This window comes from Lithobates pipiens, unplaced genomic scaffold, assembly GCF_037356315.1.
Source record: "Lithobates pipiens isolate NorthernLeopardFrog02 unplaced genomic scaffold, aLitPip1_a1.2 Scaffold_18, whole genome shotgun sequence".
Classification (NCBI taxonomy): Eukaryota; Metazoa; Chordata; class Amphibia; order Anura; family Ranidae; genus Lithobates; species Lithobates pipiens.
Genome location: NW_027507758.1, coordinates 153,105,817 through 153,129,090, shown reverse-complemented (window position 1 = coordinate 153,129,090; position 23,274 = coordinate 153,105,817). Strand labels below are relative to the sequence as shown.

Below are 23,274 nucleotides of genomic sequence, written 5' to 3'. Positions count from 1 at the left end.
GGACACGTGCATTCCTTGCTAGCTACAGAACAGAGGATTCAGAGTGGTGTAGTGTTATAGTGGTGGCACCCAGGGGGCGTGTTCTCTAAAGCTTTGACGGTGTCCAGTATAACCAATTAGGTTGTGACATTTTTGCATTCACGCTTGGGTAAAAAGTAAATTGTTTTTAGGTTTGTTTTTGTCCAAAGAAACATTGGCATTAACCACTTGACCACTGGGTTCTTAAACCGCCTTCCTAACCAGACCAATTTTCAGTTTTCGGTGCGCTCACGTTTTGAATGACGATTACGCAGTCATGCAACACTGTACCTATGACATTTTTGTCCTTTTTTCACACAAATAGAGCTTTCTTTTGTATTTAATCACCTCTGGGTATTTTATATTTTGCTCAAAAAGACAAATTCTGTAAAAAAAAAAAAAAATATTTCATTTGTTATAAATATTTTGCATATTAGTAATTTTTCTTAAATTTTGACCAAAATAATACTGCTACATATCTTAGGTAAAAATAACCCAAATTGGTGAATATTTGGTATTTGTGAAAGTCGGAGTCCACAAGCTATGGTGCCAATCTCTGAAAATTGATCACAACTGATGTACTGACTGTCGCATTTCTTGAGACCCTAACAGGAATGTACAAATACCCCACAAATGACCCCTTTTTTTTTTGGAAACTAGACATTCCAAAGTATTTAGTACGAGGCATGGTGAGTTTTTGAAGTTGGCTTTTTTTTTATTTTTTTTTATTTTTTTGCAAAATCAATATTTTTTATTTATTTTCTTTTTTTACACAAAGTTGTCCATTTATACAATATTTCTAACACATAGCATGTACATGCCAAAAATTACACCCCAAAATAGATTGTCCCACTCCTGAGTACGGAGATACCACATGTGGGTGACTTTTACACAGCCTGGCCACATAGAGAGGCCCAACATGCAGGGAGCACCATCAGGTGTTCTAGGGGCATAACTACCAAATCTAATTTAACTACCTATTACACTTTTGTGAGGCACTCTAGTGGCATGAACGAGCCATGGATGGGGTTAGATAGCGGAGTATGGATGGGATGACTGCGCATGAATGGGTATGGCTGGGGGTGGATGAGATGGCTGAGCATGGATGGATGAGTATTGCTGATTAGGGAGGGATGACTGAGCATGGATGGCTGGATGAGGCAGGAATTGTCACAGATCAGCGCTGTGGGCACTACAGATCCAGCCCCCAGTGCTGCTGCATCTGATCTCTCCCCTCTCTGCTCACACTGTACTGATCGGTACAGAGAGGGGAGAGAGGAACCGGATATGATGCTGGTTTGTTTACAAGTGATCGCTTTGTCATTTGATGGAGCGATCATGTGGTAAACGGCCACTGTCAGCTGCCATTTACCGTGATATTCCTGGGAGCATGATTCTGGGAGGAGTACGTCAATGTATGCCCTCTCAGTCGTGCTGTAGCTGTCATTTGGCTATGGCGAGGTCGGCAAGAGGTTAAAAATAGAAAAATGTGCTGTATAGTGTGTTAGAATTGGCAAGGGCCAATACAGGAAGTTGACTCCCTTTTTATATAACCCCCTCCTCCTTCTAGGATACCTCAGTTTTTTTTTCACCAGTGTCTAAAGGTGTTGGCACGAGTGAAGATGTGCTGAGAAGCTCCAGGAGGGATCCATGCTGGATTTAAAAAGCCTCCACAACCGTATCCATCCCGCCACTGCAGCTCCAGGATGGTACCCGGGCCTCACATAGAACGAGGTTTTGCCTGTAATGCTCCTTTGAGGGCTGGATCCTAGGAAGCAGGACTCTTTTTTTTTTTTTTTTTTTTTTTTTTTTTTTTTTTTTGGTCTTGCTACATTACCTAACGTTATCCTGAGGGATGCTATACAAGGTCCAAAGCAGTGGAACCTCTACTAAAGGGCCCCAGTCTTTTAAGGTTTAACCTCTAGAGATCCGCGCTATAGCCGAATGTCGGCTACAGCGTGGACCTGCTTTTGCCAGGACGACGTCGTCCCGTGCACGAGCGGCCTGCGCGCCCTGTGATCAGAGAGTCTGAGACTCGCCTGATCATAGATGGGAGCAAGGGGTCGATCCCGTCCCCTTTCCACGTGATCAGCTGTCAGACAATGACAGCTGATCATGTGATTGCAACAGAGCCGGTAATCGCCTATCTTTCCTCCTCGTGCTGATAGCGCGTGGAGAAAAAAAAAGCCGATCACCGATCACGGCCAGATCATCAGTGCCCACCTGCCCCCGGCCTGTGCCACCTAACTAGGGGAAAAAGTAAAACACATCAGTGCCACCCACTAGAGCCCACAGTGCCACCCACTAGTGCCACCCATCAGTGCCCACAATCTGCCGCAAAAACAGTGCTGCACCTCAGTGCCACATATACGTGCCCATCAGTGTCATCTACCAGTGCCCAGCAGTGCCACCTATCAGTGCCCATCAGTTCCATCTATCCGTGCCGCCCATCCGTGCTGCCCATCGGTGCCGCCTTATCTGTGCCCATCGGTGCCGCCTTATCTGTGCCCATCGGTGCCGCCTTATCTGTGCCCATCGGTGCCGCCTTATCGGTGCCCATCGGTGCCGCCTTATCGGTGCCGCCTTATCTGTGCCCATCGGTGCCGCCTTATCTGTGCCCATCGGTGCCGCCTTATCTGTGCCCATCGGTGCCGCCTTAACTGTGCTTATCAGTGCCCAACAGTGCCGCCTCATCAGCGCATTTCAATGAAGGAGAAAAATTACCTGTTTGCAAAATTTTATAACAAACTATTAAACATGATTTTTTTTTTTTTTTTTTTGTATTTTTTTGTTTTTTGCATTTTTTTTGTTTAGCAAAAAATAAAACTCCCAGCTGGAATTAAATACCATCAAAGGAAAGCTCTATTTGTGTGGAAAAAAATGCTAAAAATGTCATTTGGGTGCGGTGTTGTATGACCGCGCAATTGTCATTCAAAGTGCATCAGCGCTGAAAGCTGAAAATTGGTCTGGGCAGGAGGGGGGGGGGGGGGGGGGTTTAAGTGCCCAGTAAGCAAGTGGTTAAACAAGGCTGCCCACTGTGGTGGGTGAAGTTTGGATCTGTCTGTTTACAGCAGTATCCTGCAGCAAGGACAAGGTAAGAGGAAAGCATAGGAACTGAAAAGTTCACTATGCCTTCTTAAAAAAATAAAAATAAATAAAAAAAAAAAATCTTCTAGAGGAAGTAAAAGTGTGTATATATGCTGTTTAACCACTTACAGACCGGACCATTTTGCTGGTCAAAGACCAGACCACTTTTTGCTATTCGACACTGCGTCGCTTTAACTGACAATTGCGCGGTCGTGCGACGTGGCTCCCAAACAAAATTTACGTCCTTTTTTTTCCCACAAAAAAAGCTTTCTTTTGGTGGTATTTGATCACCCCTACGGTTTTTATTTTTTGCGCTGTAAACAAAAATAGAGTGACAATTTTTGTTATACGTATTCTTCTACACATTTATGGTAAAAAAAAAAAATGCAATAAGCGATTATTGGTTTGCGCAAAAGTTATAGCGTTTACAAAATAGGGATAGTTTTATGGCATTTTTATTTATTTTTTTACTAATAATGGCGGCGATCAGCGATTTTTTTTTTTTTATTTTTTTTTTTTATTTTTTTATTTTTTTTTATTGTGACTGCAACATTATGGCGGACACATCAGACATTTTTGACACATTTTTGGGACCGTTGTCAGTTATACAGCAATCACTGCTATATAAATGCAGTGATTCCTGTGTAAATGACACTGGGAGTGAAGGGGTTAACCAGTGGGTGGCAGTGTAGGGGTTAAGTGTTCCTAGGGGTGTGTTAATAACTGTGGGGGGTTGGGCTTTCATTTAGTGAACACTGATCTCTGGTTCAATCACATGGAGCAGAGATCAGCGTCACTAGTTGCTAGACAGAATTGAGAAATGCTGTTTACAACAGCATTTCTCCATTCAGCCGTCCCGCAGGACCCGCGACGGGACTCACGGGGGTCCCGGCTGGCGCACTCACGATGGCAGGGCAGCATTGAAGATTGGACATACCTGTACGCCAGTATGCCTGCCCGTGCCATTCTGCCGACGTACATCGGCGTCCGCTGGTCGGGAACCGGTTAAATGTGTGCTAAAAGCTTGTTTCAACAGCTGGAGGGGGTTCTCCTCTCCCCCCATTTGGGGAAACTGAGTGGCTGGGGGTTACATGTTAACATAAAAGCTGTTAAATCTGTTGTATAACCCCCCCTTTTTAAGAGGTGTGGGATGGCTTCTTGCTAAACAGCACAAAAGGACATTTACTTGCCATAACCTGTAAGGTCAAGGAGACACGCCGCAGTGCGGCTGTAGCCTCTTCTCCTCCTCTGGTGCGTGTCTGAGGATGCCACGCACGCACGCGGCTGACGTCAGAGGAAGGAGGGCGGGGGAAGGGGCATGACTTAAGCAGTCGGTGCCTTGTGCGGACTGAGCGTCCTTACAAATGGCGCACAGCAATCAGGCTTACACCTGATAAAAACTGATGCTCTGGAAACTGTGTCTATCAGAGCAGCTGAAGCAAGGCTGACACAGGAGCGCTGGTGCACGTTGAGGGGTTTATACAGGCATTGCAGTACAGGGAAAGACTTTATTGTTTGGCATTCGATCAGTCTATGCTGATATTTTTCCTACTTTTTTTTTTTTCAAATAACAGTTCTTGGAGTGCCTCTGCTTTTGTGCTTTGCACTATGGCTTCAAGGCTTACTACTAAGGCACCAAAACCACCCCCAGGTGCTGGGAACTCCAGCCATGCCGCCACATTGCCATCCTCTCCAGAGTTATCTGACATAGCAAGCCAGAGTGAGCCATTGGAATCAGCTGGTGGTGCAACTGCTTGTCTCACTTCAGCCCTTGTATACTTGACTGAAAATTTATTTTCCTCTGCCCTACAAGGTACAAATCTTTACAGAAATGGTTGGTTCCACTTTCATGCTACCCCTAAGTCTGCTGAAAGTCTGGTTTCTTTGGGTTCTTTGAAACCTTCGTAACCAGTGCATGTGTTTCCTGTCCACGCATTACTAGACAAATTTATTTATACAGAATGTAATCATCCGGATAAGCATTTTCTCCCTACAAAGAGATTCTCAGTTCTCTATCCCATGGAGGAAATATTTACCAAAAAATGGAAAGTTTCAGCAGTAGATGTTGCGATTTCCAGTGTGAAGAAGTTTGATTTGTCCAGTGGGCAATGCGCAAATGTTAAAGGATCCAACAGATAAAAAGTTGAAATTCCTGTAAAAATCCTTTCTTTAGCAGGTACTGTTGCTTGACCTGCAATTGCAGCTTTAGGCATCGCTCAGTCCTTAAAGGACCAGTTCAGAGGCCCTTAACAAGCTCCCTGCACAACAGGCTCATGAGTTGGCAGACTTGCCAAAAGCATTATGTTTTGCCATAGCTGCTATGAAGGATTCTATTCACCAGGCGTCTCTCTCCTTGCACTTGTGCTAGTACACATGCATAGGACCCTTTGGTTAAAGTCTAAATCCACCGTTGCCAAGTGGATTCGTCAAGTTATAATTTTAACTTATGATTTAAAGGATAAGAGTCCCCCATTTCAAGTTAAGGCACACTCTACCAGAGCGGTTAGTGTTTCTTGGGCAGTGCGTCACCAGGCCTCGTTTGCTCAGATCTGCAAGGCCGCAACTTGGTCTTTGGTGCATACATTCACAAAATGTTATCAAGTTTATGTAAGAAGGAATGAGGAGATCCCCTTCGGGCACAGTGTGCTGCAGGCAGCAGTCCTTAAGGTCTGGGGGTTCCCTACAGGTTGTGTCTCCATCCCCTCAAGTAGCATTGCTATGGGACGTCCCACTAAGTAAATACTTAAGGCTCTGTGTCCTATGATGTATGATAAAGAAAATAGGATTTTTCTAACAGCTTACCTGTAAAATCTTTTTCTTGGAGTACATCATAGGACACAGAGCTCCCACCCCTGTTTTATGGGGTGAAAGTATATTGCGTGGCTACAAAAACTGAGGTACTTCTGGAAGGGAGGAGAGGTTATATAGAGGAGTCAACTTCCTGTATTGGGTGTGCCATTGTCAACACCTGAAGGTAGCTATAATCCACTAAGTAAATACTTGGCACTCTGTGTCCTATGATGTACTCCAAGGAAAGGATTTTACAGGTAAGCTGTTATAATTCAGATTTAAAAAAATAGGGTTTTTAAATGTGATGGATCGAAACACAATAGTCTAAGTTGGTGAAGTAAAATTAGAAAAATATATACATGACTATTTTTCAGACATAAAAAATAATAATTGCCATGTGCGTATGTATATGTTATGAAGCCCATAAAAAGCTCTGGTGCGACCAATTACCTTCAGAAGTCACACAAATAGTGAAATGATGTTCACCTGTGCGCAATCTAAGTGTCACATGATCTGTCATTACATATACACACCTTTTTTTGAAAGGCCCCAGAGGCTGCAACACCTAAGCAACAGGCACCACTAACCAAGCACTGCCATGAAGACCAATGACCTCTCCAAACAAGGGACACTGTTGAGAAGTACAGGTTAGGGTTAGGTTATAAAAAATTATCCAAATCTTTGATCCCTAGGAGCACCATCAAATCCATCATAACTAAATGGAAAGAACATGGCACAATAGCAAACCTGCCAAGAGACTGCCGCACACCAAAACTCACGTACCGGTAAGGAGGGCATTAGTCAGAGAGGCCATACAGAGACCTAAGGTAACCCTGGAGGAGCTCCACAGCAGAGACTGGAGTATCTGTACATAGGACGACAATAAGCGCATGCTACATAGAATTTGGGTTTATGGCAGTGGCCAGAAGAAAGCCATTACTTTCAGCAAATAAACAAAATGGCACATTTTTGAGTTTGTGAAAAGGCATGTGGGTGACTCCTAAAATGTGTGGAGGAAGTTGCTCTGGTTTGATTAGACTAAAATTGAACTTTTTGGCCATCAAAGGAAATGCTATGTCTGGCGCAAATCCATCACATCACCCAAAGAACACCATCCCCACAATGACACATGGTGGTGACATCATGATGCTGTGCGAATGTTTTGCAGCAGTCTGGACTGGGAAACTAGTCAGAGTTGATGGAAAGATGGATGTTACAGGGTTATTCTTGAGCAAAACTTTTACCACTCTGTGATTTGAGGCTAGGATGGAGGTTCACCTTCCAGCAGGACAATGACCCCAAACACGCTGCTAAAGCAACACTTGAGTGGTTTAATGGGGAACATGTAAATGTGTTGGAATGGCCTAGTCAAAGCCCAGACCTTAATCCAATAGAAAATCTGTGGTCAGACTTAGATTGCTGTTCACAAGCACAAACCAACCAACTTGAAGGAGCTGGAGCAGTTTTGCAAGGAGGAATTGGCAAAAATCCCAGTGGAAAGATCATGGAGGCTTATCCAAAGCGACTTGAAGCTGTGATAGCCGCAAAAAGTGGCTCTACAAAGTATTGAATTTAGGGGGGTAAATGGTTATGCACATTCACTTTCTGTTATTTTGTCTTATTTTTTTGCTTCACAATAATAATAATAAGAAAAAAACTTCAAAGTTGTGGGCATGTTCTGTAAAGTAAATTATGCAAATCCTCAAACAATGTTAATTCCAGGTTATGAGGCAACAAAATGTGAAAAATGCCAAGGGGGTGAATACTTTTGCAAGGCACTGTATATATCTATATATCTTTTATTTTTTTTCCTATACTTTTTTTAACCAGCTCTTTTGCTTCCTTTTCAGGGTATGAGTATTATAGAACAACTAGATCCTGTGCCATTTAGTAATTACTTGAAGAAATATCATAATACTATATGTGGAAGACACCCCATTGGGGTGTTATTAAACGTGAGTATCATATTGTTTGCTGATCTATTTATCAATATCTTATATTCGGTGAATCTACGCTATTGATGTCTCCTGTTTTCTGTAATACTCTACATCAGTGATGGCGAACCTTGGCACTCAAGATGTTTTGAGACTACATTTCCCATGATGCTCAACTATACTGCAGAGTGCATGAGCATCATGGGGAAATGTAGTTCCAAAACATCTGGGGTTCCAAGGTTCGCCATCACTGCTCTACATCATATTAAACTATCACGTTACAGAGACCTATAGCTTTCCCACAAAATTAATGAAAAACCTGATCTGGATTTCTTTATATTGAAATTATTCCAAATCTTTATTACAGCATTAGTATGTTTCCATCAGATTTCAGCCAAGTATTTATTATATAGTTCCTTTCAAGATTTAATAAATGCAAACTACTAGCCTCTAGGAGACTGTTTAACTACTTAAGGACCGAAATATTTCCCCCCTTTAATAAGGCCATTTTTACAATATTACACTGCGCCGCTTTAACTGACAATTAACGCTCGTCGTGCGATCCTGTACCCAAACAAAATTTGATGTCCTTTTTTTCTCCCCACAGATAGAGCTTTCTTTTGGTTGTATTTGATCACCACCTGCGTTTTATTTTTTGTGCTATAAACAAAAGAGCGACAATTTTGAAAAACTATATATTTTTTTTTTTTTTTTTTTACTTTTTGCTATATTAAATGTCCAAAAAAGTGAAACCAATTTCTTAATCTGTTTAGGCCAATATGTATTTTTCCACATATTTTTGGGAAAAAATTGCTATAAGCGTATATTGGTTTGTGCAAAAGTTATAGCGTCTACAAAATAGATTTATGGCATTTTTATTTGTTTTACTAGTAATGGTGGCAATCAGTGATTTTTAGTTGGTTTATTTGTAAGCTGCGAAGACAGAGGCTGCAAATCCCTCTTTGCTGCTGCTGATTATAAGTAGAGGTCTTTACATTTTGAACCACTAATAAAACTGAACTATAATTGACTTCACTCCAGCAATGCAATATCCTCAAGCACTTTTGCTGGCAAATGTCATTTCAGCTGGTGGTCTTCAATGCTCCAATCTTTGTCAATATTTAATTGGCCAAGCTTAGATGATGTCACTTGAGTGAATGCACAGGAGTTGTTTTATCTCAGCGGATGCAGACCTTGTGTACCCTGCTAACAAGCCAGTAAAATTCCATGTTCACAAATATTAAGCAAAGTTCTACTTTAAATTTGTTTAAACTTAAAACAGAATTCAAGTCTTTTTTTTGTGTGTTTAAAAGTCAGTTACACACAGTGTAGCTGCTGACTATTGATAAACACACTCTCCTGTCCCACGATCCAGCGATGTGTCAGCATTACAACTGCGGGCAATTCAGATGCTCCTGGCCTTTGGTTGATCAGTTTTCTAAACATGTACTCTACAACCTTCTCTTCGCCTGTGATACATTGGTCTGGTCCTGGGCACATCCCCAGCAAACGTTTAGGGTCCAGATTAGAAAATTCAGTGTCTGAGCTCAAACCACTTAAGTTCAAAGACAGCCACAATCTGATTTTCCATGAGCAGTATAAGGCTGTACAATCATTCTAATTTAATTCAGGTTCTCCAACACAACATCTTGTCGACCTGGAACAAGCCTGCTCCTCCCCTCGACCTACCCATGCTCCTGTCCAGCCAAGCAAGGAATTGCCTAACTTGTTGGGTCTCAAGCCCAGACTTAACAGAGAAGTCTTTCCTTCCTGATCACTGGAAAGTAATAACAGATGCCAGTATTTAAAACTGGGGAGGAGTGTTGCGGTCCCCCATGGTCCTGGTAACCTGGTCACACATTGAATTCAAGCTACCCATCAAAATCTTGGAGCGCGTAGCAGTACAGGTGACTCTGCAACACTGGTTCTTTGTACGAGGACACTTGATCAGGGTGGCAGTCATAGTGCCCTAGCTGTAGCAAGCATCAATGGGACACCAGGACTCAAGCAGCTTTGAAGGAAGCAAACAAGATGATCACATGCCTGGATCAAGGGGAATGATCCCCTTACCTAGATATCGCAGTGTCAGAAATGGGGGACTCCAACTGTAGACATACTAGCCTTGGTATTCAGCAAGCAGCTACTTCTGTGGCTAGGACCAGGGATGTTCTGTCATTGGCTTTGACTGTCTTGATAATTACCTAGTCTCGGTTCACATATATTTCACAGTAGTGCACTGAAGTGCATCGCCATGCAAAACTAAAAAAAAAAATTCAAAATGAAAATATAGAATGTGTCCATAAAAAGTTGAAGTAATATCTTAGTCTCATGCAAAAAAAAATTGACTTCACTCCATTAAAATGTGATGAAGCAAGTGTAAAACAACTAGTGTTATAACACCAATAATCCTCCAACACAGTGATGTGTGCCACTTCCGCTCCCTTAAGAAAAAAGCTCACCAGATGTTGCCATTCACTCTCGTTTGTGTGTTATATTTAGTTGCCAAACGCCATCCAGATGCTAACTTCAAAAGGAAAAACCTTCCATCAAGAGTGAATTTGTTTTGGCTGGAATGGCATCTATATAATGTGCATCAATTATACAGAAAGCAGCCGCGCTTATGGAATGGACTACAATAGGCAGGATTATAGATATATATTGATGTATACTCAAAGAATTTTTTCTTTGTTTGTTATTTTTACTTTGTTTTTTTTAAGAGGTTGCTGCCTCCCTAAAATACGCGGGCTGCGTTCAACAACCCGTGTTAAAAAAGTAAATAGTTAATATGGGCTACTGGTGCTACCTCAAATTTATTTCTATTCAAAATATAAAAAGATTGAAACTAAAATTATTTTAATCAACGTTTTCTGGCCCTAAGGCCTATGATATATTCAGTGTTTAGTGCTTTCAATCAACTAATGTGTATAGGCCTGAAAAATTCCTCACTATTTTACTCGGAGAAACTATATTTTCTCAATATTTTATACCAACTCCCATAAGTGACCTAAAACATCCTCACTCTTATAACCAAATAAAATTGAGTGATATCTAAACAATTCTGTGACAACAAAAATAAGAAAGAAATTATTATTATTATTTTTTTTTTTTTTTTATTATTTAGATTTTTTTCACTGTTTTTCATTCATTTTTTTTCTTAATCATTTTTTTCTTAATTATAATTAATCACTTTTATATATAATTTTTATATATATATTTCTTTCACATATATAATCTCACATTACAACACTCCTTGCCTATGAGTAGTCCAAGGAAGGTGCAGGATTGTGGTTGATTTTTTTCTGTATACTTATCACTTGGAATATTTTATGTAGTTTGGCTTTGTTTAATACTGGGAGTCTAGCCGTTTATATTCCCTATATAAGGGGAAAAAATTTTTTTTCTTCTTTTTGTTGTCACAGAATTGTTTAGATATCACTCAATTTTATTTGGTTATAAGAGTGAGGATGTTTTAGGTCACTTATGGGAGTTGGTATAAAATATTGAGAAAATATAGTTTCTCCGAGTAAAATAGTGAGGAATTTTTCAGCCTATACACATTAGTTGATTGAAAGCACTAAACACTGAATATATCATAGGCCTTAGGGCCAGAAAACGTTGATTAAAATAATTTTAGTTTCAATCTTTTTATATTTTGAATAGAAATAAATTTGAGGTAGCGCCAGTAGCCCATATTAACTATTTATAATGTGCATCAGCTAGGTTCATTACGCTGGAGGATAACTCCTGGTTGTCATGTTTTTGGGGAATATTCCACCAGAGTTTGCAAATCCTTCTGATGTGGGGAAAAAAAATTATTTTAGGTCTTTAAATGTTTGGTTTCTGTCTCGTCACGATGTTGGGCTTGGATGTGTTGTGTCTTGGAGGTCACCTCCAAGACATGCCCACCCGGCCCAATGTCGGGACGAGACTCGAAACTGAAGGACATTTAAGGCCTAAAAAATCTTATGTGTAAAAATTGATTTGCAAACTCTGGTGAAATGTTCCGCAAAAACATGACAACCAGGAGCTATCCTCCAGCGTAATTATGCTAGCTAATGCACATTATAGATGCAATTTCAGTCACTCTAGTCGGAAAGGTTTTTCCTTTTCAAGGATTATTGGTGTTGTAACACTAGTTACTACTTTCACCAAAATTGAGTGGATTGAAGTCAATGTTTTTTGCATGAGACTGCAAGATATTACTTCACATTTTTATGGACACTGAATTGTATATTTTATGGAAACGTTATACGCTATAAAAGATTTTGTGTGGGTTATCCCTCTGTGAAGATTACTTCTTTAATTTGACTGTGGCTTGCACCCATTTGTCTGAGCCATTTGGGCCCCATTTGCGATTTAACACAATACAGGCATTAAAATCTATTTGAACTTTTCGACTGTTGATAGATATAGCTAGATATAGCTAGATACAAATTATTTTATGTATAGAGATAATATATAAATATAGATTTTTTTTTTTTATTAATCTATAGAGATAATATATATTTATATTTTATTAATAGAGATAATATATAAATATAGATTTTTTTTAATGGAGAGATAATATATAGATAATATAATTTTTTTATTAATATATCGAAAGATGATGATATATAGTTATTTTTTTTTAATTAAAAAAAATACTAATATATATATATATATATATATATATATATATATATATATATATATATATATATATATATATATATTATAATATAATTGTGTATATCACTATCAACCTTGATACTTTAACCTGGTGGTTACCCTCCCATAGGCCGGCTGGCTATTTTTTGAGATCATTGACCCATTTTTCCTTCCATGGACACCTAGTATATTATACTACATCCATTTTGGGTCTGTTTTTTTTTTTTTAAATAGATTTATCAATTTCAATGCACCTAACTCTACTGGTCCTGACAAAGCGGATGATCCATGTAACTTGTTGACCCTTCTAGCAGACCTTATGCACAGATTTGTTTGTAATGTATATTGATAGCAACATATGCTTTTTATATTGTGTAAATACAAAATTCTTTTAGACGTTTTGTATGTTAGTATCTGTTTCTGTTGTGCACATATCTAAAGTCCCAACACTCAATCTCCCTCTTTTGCATCCTACTTCTCAGTCTCTGGCTGTAACCACATGGCTATTGAAGCCCAAGTCTTAAGAGTTAGTGGTCTGTCTGTTATTACTACCTTGCTAAAAGCAAGAAAATTCACTTGCAGAAATATTTATCGTAACTGGAATTCCTTCTTTGCTTAGTGTGAACACAGGCAATTCAATCCCAGAGATTACTCTGCCATGTATTCTGGCCTACAATCAGGTCTTAACCAGAACTTGTCCTTAAAGCAGTAGTACAAACTTCCCTGCAAAGCAATTTCATAATGTGCTAGTATGCATTGCATACTAGCACATTATAAGACCCTTGCCTTAGAACGAAGCCCTCCAGCGCCACGCATTCACTGCTGAGAGGGCTGACATCTTCCCCCGATCTTCCTTCTGGGTTCATGGCCTCCAGCTACATGAGTGGCTGGGGGCACGATGACATAATTTTACACAATGATGTTTACAGCATGGGTTCTGATGGTCTGGCGCTGTATGCCGAACCTTCAGAGCACAAGTGCAGGTGACGTCACCATCTGCAGGCACTCTGAATATCTTGTAAATAGTGCAAATTTAGGAGATATTCACAGTACCTACAGGTAATCTTTATTATAGGCTTGCCTGTAGGTATAAGTGGTGTAACAGTGTTTACTACTACATTAATCACTGGAATTGTCCTTTTCAAATACCTTTTACAGCAAGCTCCCCTTGCACCCTTTGCTTCCTTGTGATCTCAACTTGATTTTCTTTTCATACATCGGGAGATACAGAGCCATAGTAGTTACTATGTGGGTTATAGGCCACCTTCAGGTGATGGACATTAGCCCGACTTAATTTAAAAAGTCCACTCCCTGTTTAACCTCTCACACTAGTGGGAGCACCTCAGTTTTTTCGCCAGTGTCTAAGGCGTTGGTCACAAGTAAAGATGTGCTGTGCTGAAATTCTTGCTGCAGCTGGCTATGCAGACAGATCCAGTCAGTGTGTCTGATCTTGGCCGTATTGAATGGTACCCGGCCTCGTAGCCAAACAAACTAGGTTTTTGCCTGCGAATGCTCTCCTTTTGGAAGCTGGAGCCTGGGATGCAGTACTTTTTGGTATTAAGGCCATAAAGTTTTTACTGCCAGGGTGCTATTGCAGGCCCAGGATCGTGGGTTTTCCTTTTAGGATTCACAGCTCCTGAATGTTTAACGGAGCCCACCATGAAGTGTGAAGATTGCTTCTGTTGGTTTACCACAGAAAACCCTGCGGCAGGAAAGGTAAGTGGAGTTTTCTAAAAAAAAAAAAAATAATTTCTTATGAAATTTCACCTTTTAAATTTAGTAAATGCTGTCATGCCTATGTGTCACCACTGTGGGGCTGTATTGAGTACTTGCATCTCATGCTTCTCAGAGTCATGCTGTGTCTTGAAGCAGATGTTGCTTCCTCTGGCCGAACGACCGACCTCCGTTAAGCGCTGCAATTTTTTGTTAAAATTTTTTCGACTTTTAATCGCACAGGACCCTCAAACGAACTAGGGGTGGGAGAAGACGAATCCCCTCGGGGGACCATGGTGAGGCTGATTACTCCTCTTCTGAGGTGTCAAATGTGGGAGAACCAGCTGGTTTCAATTGTCTTGCTGAATGGTCCACTCCACATTTATGCTCCCTTAACTGAGTGCATGGGTTCGCTAAAGTCTCTTCAAACTGTGCATGCTTTTTCCTGTCCATTTATTGTCAGAAAAGCCTTTTTTGTATCTGAGAAGATCTCCCAGATAAATGTTTTTTCCTCCTAAGAGTTTTTACTTTAGCCTATGGTGGAGGAAATTTACCAAGTACGGTATACTGGCAATTAACGCAGTATATCCGCTGAATAAGAGCTGTTATTTGAATATGTTCAATGAATAAAGTTGAAAAAAAAAACTTTTTTTTTTCTCTGGCAGATTGAGCAGCCTGGCTGAGTAATTATATAATTGGAGGGTACTAGTGCGCTTCACCTTGCTAATCAATGTGTAAAGAAAAAAAAATATGAAATAATATTAATGTGTGGAAGCAGCCTGCAAAGATAGTGATCTCGGCACTAATAGTGATACAGTAAAAAATGAATAAATTGCGGCGCTAACCACAAAAACATTTACAATAAATAATGAACTAAAAAATATATAAAGTGCAACAAGTGTAAATCACCTCACAAAGTGCAAACTGTGCGATTCAATGGATGCAACTAAAATAATTACTGCGATATTAGATGTGCTTACATAATATATACATGCCAAAAAAATATAAAATCCAAAGACATTAAAAAATGTGCAAAAAAAAAAAATTTAATTTTCAAAACCAAAAAAAAAAAATTAATAAATAATTAATGCTCATTAATTCCAGTTCATGCAAATGCTTCGTGAACCATAAACAAAGTCCATGCACAAAGGTGACTTCCAAAGTGTATGCCAATCCAGTGATTCAATTCAGTGCCAAGCCAGTGCACCACCTGTTTCCCCCAGCCTCTCACCTTTGTTTATTGTTCACGAAGCATTTGCATGAACTGGAATTAATGAGCATTAATTATTTATTAATTTTTTTTTTTTGGTTTTGAAAATTAAATTTTTTTTTTTTTGCACATTTTTTAATGTCTTTGGATTTTATATTTTTTTGGCATGTATATATTATGTAAGCACATCTAATATCGCAGTAATTATTTTAGTTGCATCCATTGAATCGCACAGTTTGCACTTTGTGAGGTGATTTACACTTGTTGCACTTTATATATTTTTTAGTTCATTATTTATTGTAAATGTTTTTGTGGTTAGCGCCGCAATTTATTCATTTTTTACTGGCTGAGTAATTGCTTAATCGTTGAGGCCAGTTTAACAGGTGTTCTAGGTATTATGTTCAGCAGGCCCAGAATTCTGGCAGCTTTATGCTTGCAATAATTGCTTGTGAGTTCCTTTTGTAGAACCTTCACAAGGTCCTCGTGCAGGTGCTGGCTTATAAACTAGCCAAACGCACAAGTGCTGAGATGCCTATGGCGGTTTGTACCTGTATAGGAGACCGCCTGGGAATACCAGGTGCTATACACAGTTCTGTTCACATTGTTGCTAAACACAAACAGCTAAACGTGTGAGTGCAGGAACGCACATTAACGGAGGATAAACTTCCTTTCACCATGCAGAAACTCCTGTCTAGTCTATTTTCATTTTTAAAAGATCCTTTTTGTGCAAGGGGCATTGGCCTCCAGGCAGTGACGATGGCTTCTGCCATCAGTTTCAGTAGGTAATCCTCATAGTTGACCCTAGGAACAAAAAGGTCTTTGAGGAAAACCAACAGGCTACTGTAGCCTCCCCGCTAGCTCAATAGGGGGAATTCTTCAGCAGTTCTCATGGCTCTGACAGGAAGACAAATAGGGGACTTCCTCAATGGCTCCAAATGAGTTCAAAGAGTTCCCGTTTCCTAGTTTTGTTTTTGTTTGTTTTTTCAGATCAAACATTCCTAGGGATCCATCACAAATTCCACATGGAATTTATCCGATCGGTAGTTTCCTTCCTACAAGGGGGAGAACTTCTGGCGTCTATCGACATCAAGGATGCTTATCTCCATGTGCCGATCTTCCCCGCTCACCAGAAATTTCTACACTTTGAGGTAGAAAATCTTAATTTCCAGTTTGTAGCGCTACCTTTTCAAGCTAGCTACTGCACCTAGAGTGAGTAAAGATTCTGGCCCCTCCTTTAGCCAAATTAAGGGCTCAAAGTATAACGATACTAGCCTACTTAGATGAACTACTCTTGATAGGTCAATCTGTAGCCCGTTTTAAACCAAGGTCTGGTTACTGTAGCCAGCTACCTGGAATGCTTGGTTTGGATCCTCAACCTAGTAAGATTCTCCTTTAAAACCATCAAGGAGATTGCAGTACTTAGGGCTGGTCATAGATACGGTCCACTAAAGGGTATTTTGCTGCAAAACAGTAACTGCAAAACAGTATCCTGTCAACTTGGAACAAGAAGATCCAAACTCTGGACTTCCCAATGCTTTTTATCTGCCAAAGTGCATCAGAGCCTCAATTGATAGTCGCTATCCAAGAATCTTCGCAAAGGAAGTTTCTTTCTACCAGTTACCTGGAAAGTGGTAAAAGATGCCAGCCCTTTGGGCTGGGGAGCAGTCCTGGAAGAAGCATCTGTCCAAGGGAAATGGTCCAGATCAGAGACGACCTTGCCCAACAGAATTCTATAGATTCGGACAGTACGCCTGGCCCTGGAGGCCTGGACGCTCAAACTACAAAATTGTCCTGTCAGGATCCAGCCTACGGCCATTTCACTCTGAAAGCATCTGATCTCGGAGGCTAAGCAGGGTCGGGCCTGGTTAGTACCTGGATGGGAGACCGCCTGGGAATACCAGGTGCCGTAGGCTCAAGCAGACAATGCCACAGCTATATATCAATCACCAAGGGGTCACAAGAAGTCGTGTGACCCAGAAAGAGGTAAATTTTCTTCTGTCTTGGGCAGAAAGCAACATTCCTTGTCGGTCAGCAATTTCATTCCAAGAATGGAGAATTGGTAGACGGACTACATGAGTCACCAACTATTGTTTCTGGGAGAATGGTTCCTTCCGGCATCGTTCTGTCAATATGCCAATGATGGGGAGTTCCGGACATGGGTCTATTGTCCGGGTTCAACAACAAGATCAACAACTTTGTGTCAAGGACAAGGGAACCAATGGCATAAGAAACGGATGCCTTGGTATTTCCATGGGATCAATTTTCACTGATCTATGCTTTCCCTCCTGTTCTGCTTCCACGCCTTCTTCGCAGGATCAAGCAAGAAGGGAAGGAGGTGATTCTTGTGGCCCAGGAGATCTTGGTTTGCCGAGATCATAATGATGGTGGTAGAGGACCCTTGGTTCCCATCACTGGCCAGACCTTCTTTCACAAGGTCTGGTATTCAATCCTTCCTTATAAACGCTAAATTAAACAGTTTGGCTATTGAGATTCGCATTCTAAAATGAGACCATGGGCTGTCAGCTTCAGTAGTTTCTACTTTGGTTATGCTAGGACGCCGGCCTCCAGTGTCATACTAATGAGTCTGGAAGGTATGTCTCCTGACGTGAATCCAGGGGCACCCCAGGAAATATGTCATAGGTAGAATTCCTACAGATGGGGTTCTTATTTTTATTCAGGGGGGGGAAACGTGGATTAATCCTCCCGTTTTTGGTCACCCCTGAATCCTTGGGACTTAAAATAAAATAAGTTCTGTCGGCTTTACAAAAACAGCCGGGGTTTTTTCCCTTGGTCCTCTTGACGAGGAACATAGTTTTTCCTGGTTGCCATATCTTCTGCAAGAAGAGTATCAGGATGGGCTGCTCTTTCTTGTAAAGGGTTTTATTGGATTATTCTTAAGGATAAGGTTGTATTGCGGCCTCACTCTAATTTCCTTCCGAAGGTAGTGTCAGGTTTTTTTCATTTAAACCAGGATATTTTCAGAACCTCGTTCTCTGAAAAAGGGTCGCTACATTCTCTTGATGTGGTGAGAGCAGTCAAGGTGTATTTAAAGTTGACCACTCAGATGCATAAATTTTTTTTTTTTTTTTGTGTTCCCTGACAGTCTATAACCCACATATTAACTACTATGGCTCTGTGGCCCCTGATGTACTTCAAAGAAAAGGATTTTACAGGTAAGCTGTTTTTGAAAATCCTGTTATCTCTGCCCTGCAGAAACCACCCTTGAAGCCAACCTCTCCTGGAAAGTGGACTTTTTTTCTTATCAAATTAGACGCCTGAGTTGAAGTCTGCTTGTAAGGAGCTATTCCTCATCCTTCACAATGGCAAAGTTGTCTTGTGCCCAAGACCTTTTTTCTCTTCCTAAGGTCCTATCTGTCTTCCATCACAATGTGAACAGTCCTTTCATCCTTTATGCCCGATTCCAAGGAAATCTCTTTGTATATAGCCAGAGCCATTTTGAGTTTACCAAAAAGCAGCAGCTTTGTTCATACAAAAAAAAAAAGCTAATACGGCGCACTCTGAATAAGACTAGTCAACTCGTATAGTGTTGAAGGGGAATGAACATAGAGTATAAATAGTATTAATGACTACAATGGGCTATTAGTCCAGTAATGTCCATGAAGTATAAGGTAAAATAATTTAAAAGAAACTGTCTATAGGGGGCTGCCAGTTCCGAGTAGAAATGTGCTCTGAAAAAGATAGAAGGCGCCGTTCCTCTTCCATTTAAGTGCAGTAAAACCGTAAATTTTAAAAATCAACACACTCAAAAGTGGTTCATAGATGGGCATTGTAGTAATTTCAGCATCTGCTAGTCGCCGTCAGAGGAGAGGCCATCAGCTGTGAATCCGGCAGAGGGATAGATGATGTGGATGGTCCCAGGCCCAGAAACACCACTAGATACAATGTTTTTCCAGTGGTTGTGGCGTGCAAACACTAGGCACCAGCACTGGTGGGGATCAGGCTTTAAAGCCTGAAGGGACACGCATGTCCCGAACGCGAGCTCCTCCCCGCTAACCTGGAAGTGATGCCGATCCCCGCCAGCGCTAAATGTAATGACCTGCATGATTCGATACAAACTAAGTGTACTGTTTAGGTTGGCCCGCCTTTTGCATAGTTTTGGTAACTCAAAATTATATTGTACAGAGATTGAACAGCTAAACTGTACCCTGTGGCCAGCATAAGGCACCGTTAAAGGAGATGTCCAGCCAAAGCTCGTTTGGCTGTATTTCTCCTATGGGATTACAGGAGTGCAGTCTGTTTTGCACTCCTGTCACCTTTTTTCAGCAGAGCAGACTGAAGTTCACTCTCTGCTGACGTCACCAATGTCAATCCAGGCGCTGCATCATCCTGACAGTGGTGTCTGGATCCGCCAGGTGCCTGCACTGACGCCCGACTCAACCTCTCATCAAGCCGCTGAGATGCCTGCTACGTCCCCTCCACAGCCCAATGATCTAATGAGTGAGGAGGGAGAAGAGCAGAGATCTGTGACAGTCTGCAGCTCTCTGCTCACAGAGCTCTGAAAACCGAGTGATCGTCTGTGTTTGATCGGTTGATTCTCAGTGTAGAGGTGCCAGGGAACAGATGCAGCATCGGACTGATGGTGCATCCACCTAGGTAAGCATGACCTAGGTGAATGCACAATCGTTTTTTTTTATCTAGGGAAAAAAAATGTTCCTTTTTACTTCTCTTTGAAAAGAACATCTACATTTTTTTTTTTTTTTTTTTTTCCTTCAGCATCTTACCTTTAAACTCTTCACCATCTTATAGTTTTAGTCCTCTCTTCCCTCTCCTCCCCCCATTAACCTCTAATACAAAACCAGATCTTGCTCTAATGCATGTGCTGGTCACATGCATTCACACATAAGCAGAGCATTCTGTAATAAGAGCAACTCTTCAAAGTACACCAAACTAATTGATGTTCCTACCTGACACAACCTCTACTAAGTAATACGTCGTAGATGAAGCATAACAATTCATAACACCCTACTTATCACCTGACAGTCTTGCTTTGTTACTCTTTGTTCTCAATTGAAACTTCACTGTTGTATGGATAACTTTTTTCAAATCGATTATGCATTTTTTGGTGTAATTAACCAATGTTAACTATTTATGGTCTAATGTAAATTGATAATGCTCTTGTTAATGTAATATACCCTTATAATGTTCTGCATGTTTGCAAATAAAAGTTGTTTGGAAAACAAATGAACATCTATTTCAACCAAGAGAACTATAATCCATCATGGTCTGAGCTTAAAAAGAAGAAAAATATATAATTGTTTCCTTATGTTTTGTTTAAATAATACATTAATTCTCCATTCTTTACCTTTTAAGGCTGCAACAGAACTCCGAAGGAATGGAGTTAACATGAGCTTCTCGTTTTTGAACTATGCTCAGTCTAGCCAATGCCGAAGCTGGCAGGACAGTTCAGTGAGTTATGCTGCTGGAGCACTTGTGGTGCATTGAAGCACTGAGCTCTCAGGGATGCCACCTCGAAACACAATGCTGACACAACGTTTTCTTTCTGTCCATGGGGTCATAGCCAAGCAGTTGCACAACGCTGCTCTGGGGATTAAGAGGAAGTTTAACCCAGTTTGTATTTCCCCCAACACACTTTTCCTTTCTTTTTTAGGTGTAGTCCTATCATGATTTTCTTTGTTTCCTTCCATTCAAAGCAAGAGTTGCTTTCTTGGTTATAGTATCAGAAGTTGTGTCAAACTGTTTGTGACCTTGAAGACTATTGGCAGGTGGTGGCAGAAGATTATACAATGTTAGTTACATGGAATAAGTTAGCCTTTTACCATAACCTAAATTTGCACTGTTTGCAGATATGTGCACATGTATTCAGCTTTCAGAATAGTTTTGCAAGTTGTAAAACGAAACAAAATAATAAAAATAAAGGGTGGAAGCTTTTTAATAAAAAATAATAATAAATGCATTTATAAATGATCCTTTATCCTGTATTAGAATATAATACAACCCATGTATAGTTGGTTATTACCAGTGTTGTACAACAAATACCTTCTATTTTAGTTGCTAATAAAGGGCTACACAAATCGGTTAATATGGTGTTTTCTTTCTTATATGCCTCATGTGACCAAGTGTTTGTACTATATTGATATTTTAAACATGTTGGTCAACAAATCTTCATTTTGCTTTTATGTCTAAAAGTTTTCTAGCTGAAACAGTGTAGTGTTGCCATCAGAGCTTGTGTGTACTGTCATATACAAGTGCAGCAGATCCAGGTATCTCCTGTTGTGGTCTGGTACAGCATGCTTAGTTGAGGAAAGGCATAAAATGTGAGCCTGTAGAAAATTGCTTTTGTGGGCCAGTTATTGTGACAACAGTGTGTGTAATTGGTTTCCAAGAACAAGTGCATCACTTCTATGCCATTTGTGAATGTACAAAGTCACGCTCTATCACCACAGCAACACTCAACAGATGACCTGTGATGACAGAGGCTCAAAACCCAAATCTGTGCTTAGTAGGCATTAAGGGTCTGTAAAGCCCTCCCCTGCTTGTGTCAATACTGAAGTATACTGCAACTCATGGGGCGGGGGGGTCATTGAAAAAATTTAAACCAAAAAATACATATGTGAATATAAAGTCTATTAGCTGCACTAGGGCAAAATATTTAACCAAAGTCACCAACACATATTGCATGGTAGCAATAATCTAGTATAGGGGTCATCAACCCCCGGTCCCCGGCCCACTACTGGGCCGTGGCCCTTCTGCAGGTGGGCCGCGGGTGCGGGCGGCCGCAAGACACATGCTGGGCTACCAGCATGAGAGCGCTGGGTGGATGGAAGAAGCGAGCGGGCGGGCAAGTAGAGATGATATCATCTCTCTCTGCCCCTCTGCATCACCGCTCTTCTGCCCTCAAAGCCAGTCTGTCGGAGGTGCAGCGGGGAGCAGAGAGACGACCTCATCTTATATTGCCTGCCCCGCATCGCCGCTCTCCCTTGGCTCCTCGGTGTGTGAAAACAGGATTCCTTGTTTAGCGGCGCAGATTGCCTGCCCCCCAGACAGCTAATCAGTGGCAGATGGGTGGAGCCAGAGACTGAGAGCCGAAGGAGTCCCGGACCCTCCCTCTGCCTGATGAGACCAGTTGCAGCATGAGGAGAGAGACACCCTGCAACATCCAGAGGGGCGATCCCACAGAGATGGGACATCATCAGTGACAGGTAGCTGTGTGTGGGGAGTACAGGTGAGGTGTGCTGGGACTTGTAGTTCACCCCTCAGCTATCTGCCTGACATACCTTAAGGGGCGCTCCACTCATTCCGCATCTGGTGACAGGCAACGTGGCAGGTGGCAATCCACATCTTGTGGCAGGCAGTGTGGCAAGTGACTAGCAGCAGGAGACAGTGGTAAGTGACACACTCAGGGCTCCCACTGATTCTACAGTATGGCGAGTTGAACTATTTAATTTATTACTGCAATGTAATAATAGAAATAATGTGCTTTGATCACCTTGACACCATATCAAGCATGGTGCCGTGATGATTGAATCACTAACACCAGCCATTTCCGTGAAAAATCATGACCCCCAACCCCCCGGTCCTTGGCACAATTTTCATCCACACAGCCGTTACCCGGTGCCAAAAAGTTTGGGGACCACTGATCTAGTAGGCATTTTAACAAGAAAACTTGGCAAAATAAATGATCATACATAAGACATGTAGGAAAACAAATGCCCAATCTGTTCAGACTGCACACACCATAGCTTAACACTATTGCTATGCAAGTTCCTGGGCACATTACCACAACACATGCTGGAGCACTACAATGTATTTCATTTTGACTGGAACCACAATTCATGGTAATGTACCTGCATTGAAGTATACCACAACACACTGTTGCTTGGCTAAAAATTCATT

General features: G+C 41.0%; 1 protein-coding gene and 1 pseudogene across 1 annotated transcript in view; both read left to right on the top strand.

The window, feature by feature from the left end:
* MEMO1 (mediator of cell motility 1) overlaps nucleotides 1-21,460 on the top strand; it is a 90,480-nt gene extending 69,020 nt beyond the window's left edge. Inside the window, exons 8-9 of the mRNA XM_077486287.1 lie at nucleotides 7,746-7,850; nucleotides 20,731-21,460. Coding sequence (XP_077342413.1) covers nucleotides 7,746-7,850; nucleotides 20,731-20,862 — 237 coding nt within the window. The 3' untranslated portion in view covers nucleotides 20,863-21,460. The remainder of the gene's footprint in view (nucleotides 1-7,745; nucleotides 7,851-20,730) is intronic.
* LOC143990582 (5S ribosomal RNA) lies at nucleotides 17,204-17,312 on the top strand (annotated as a pseudogene).
* Nucleotides 21,461-23,274: the final 1,814 nt, after the last annotated feature.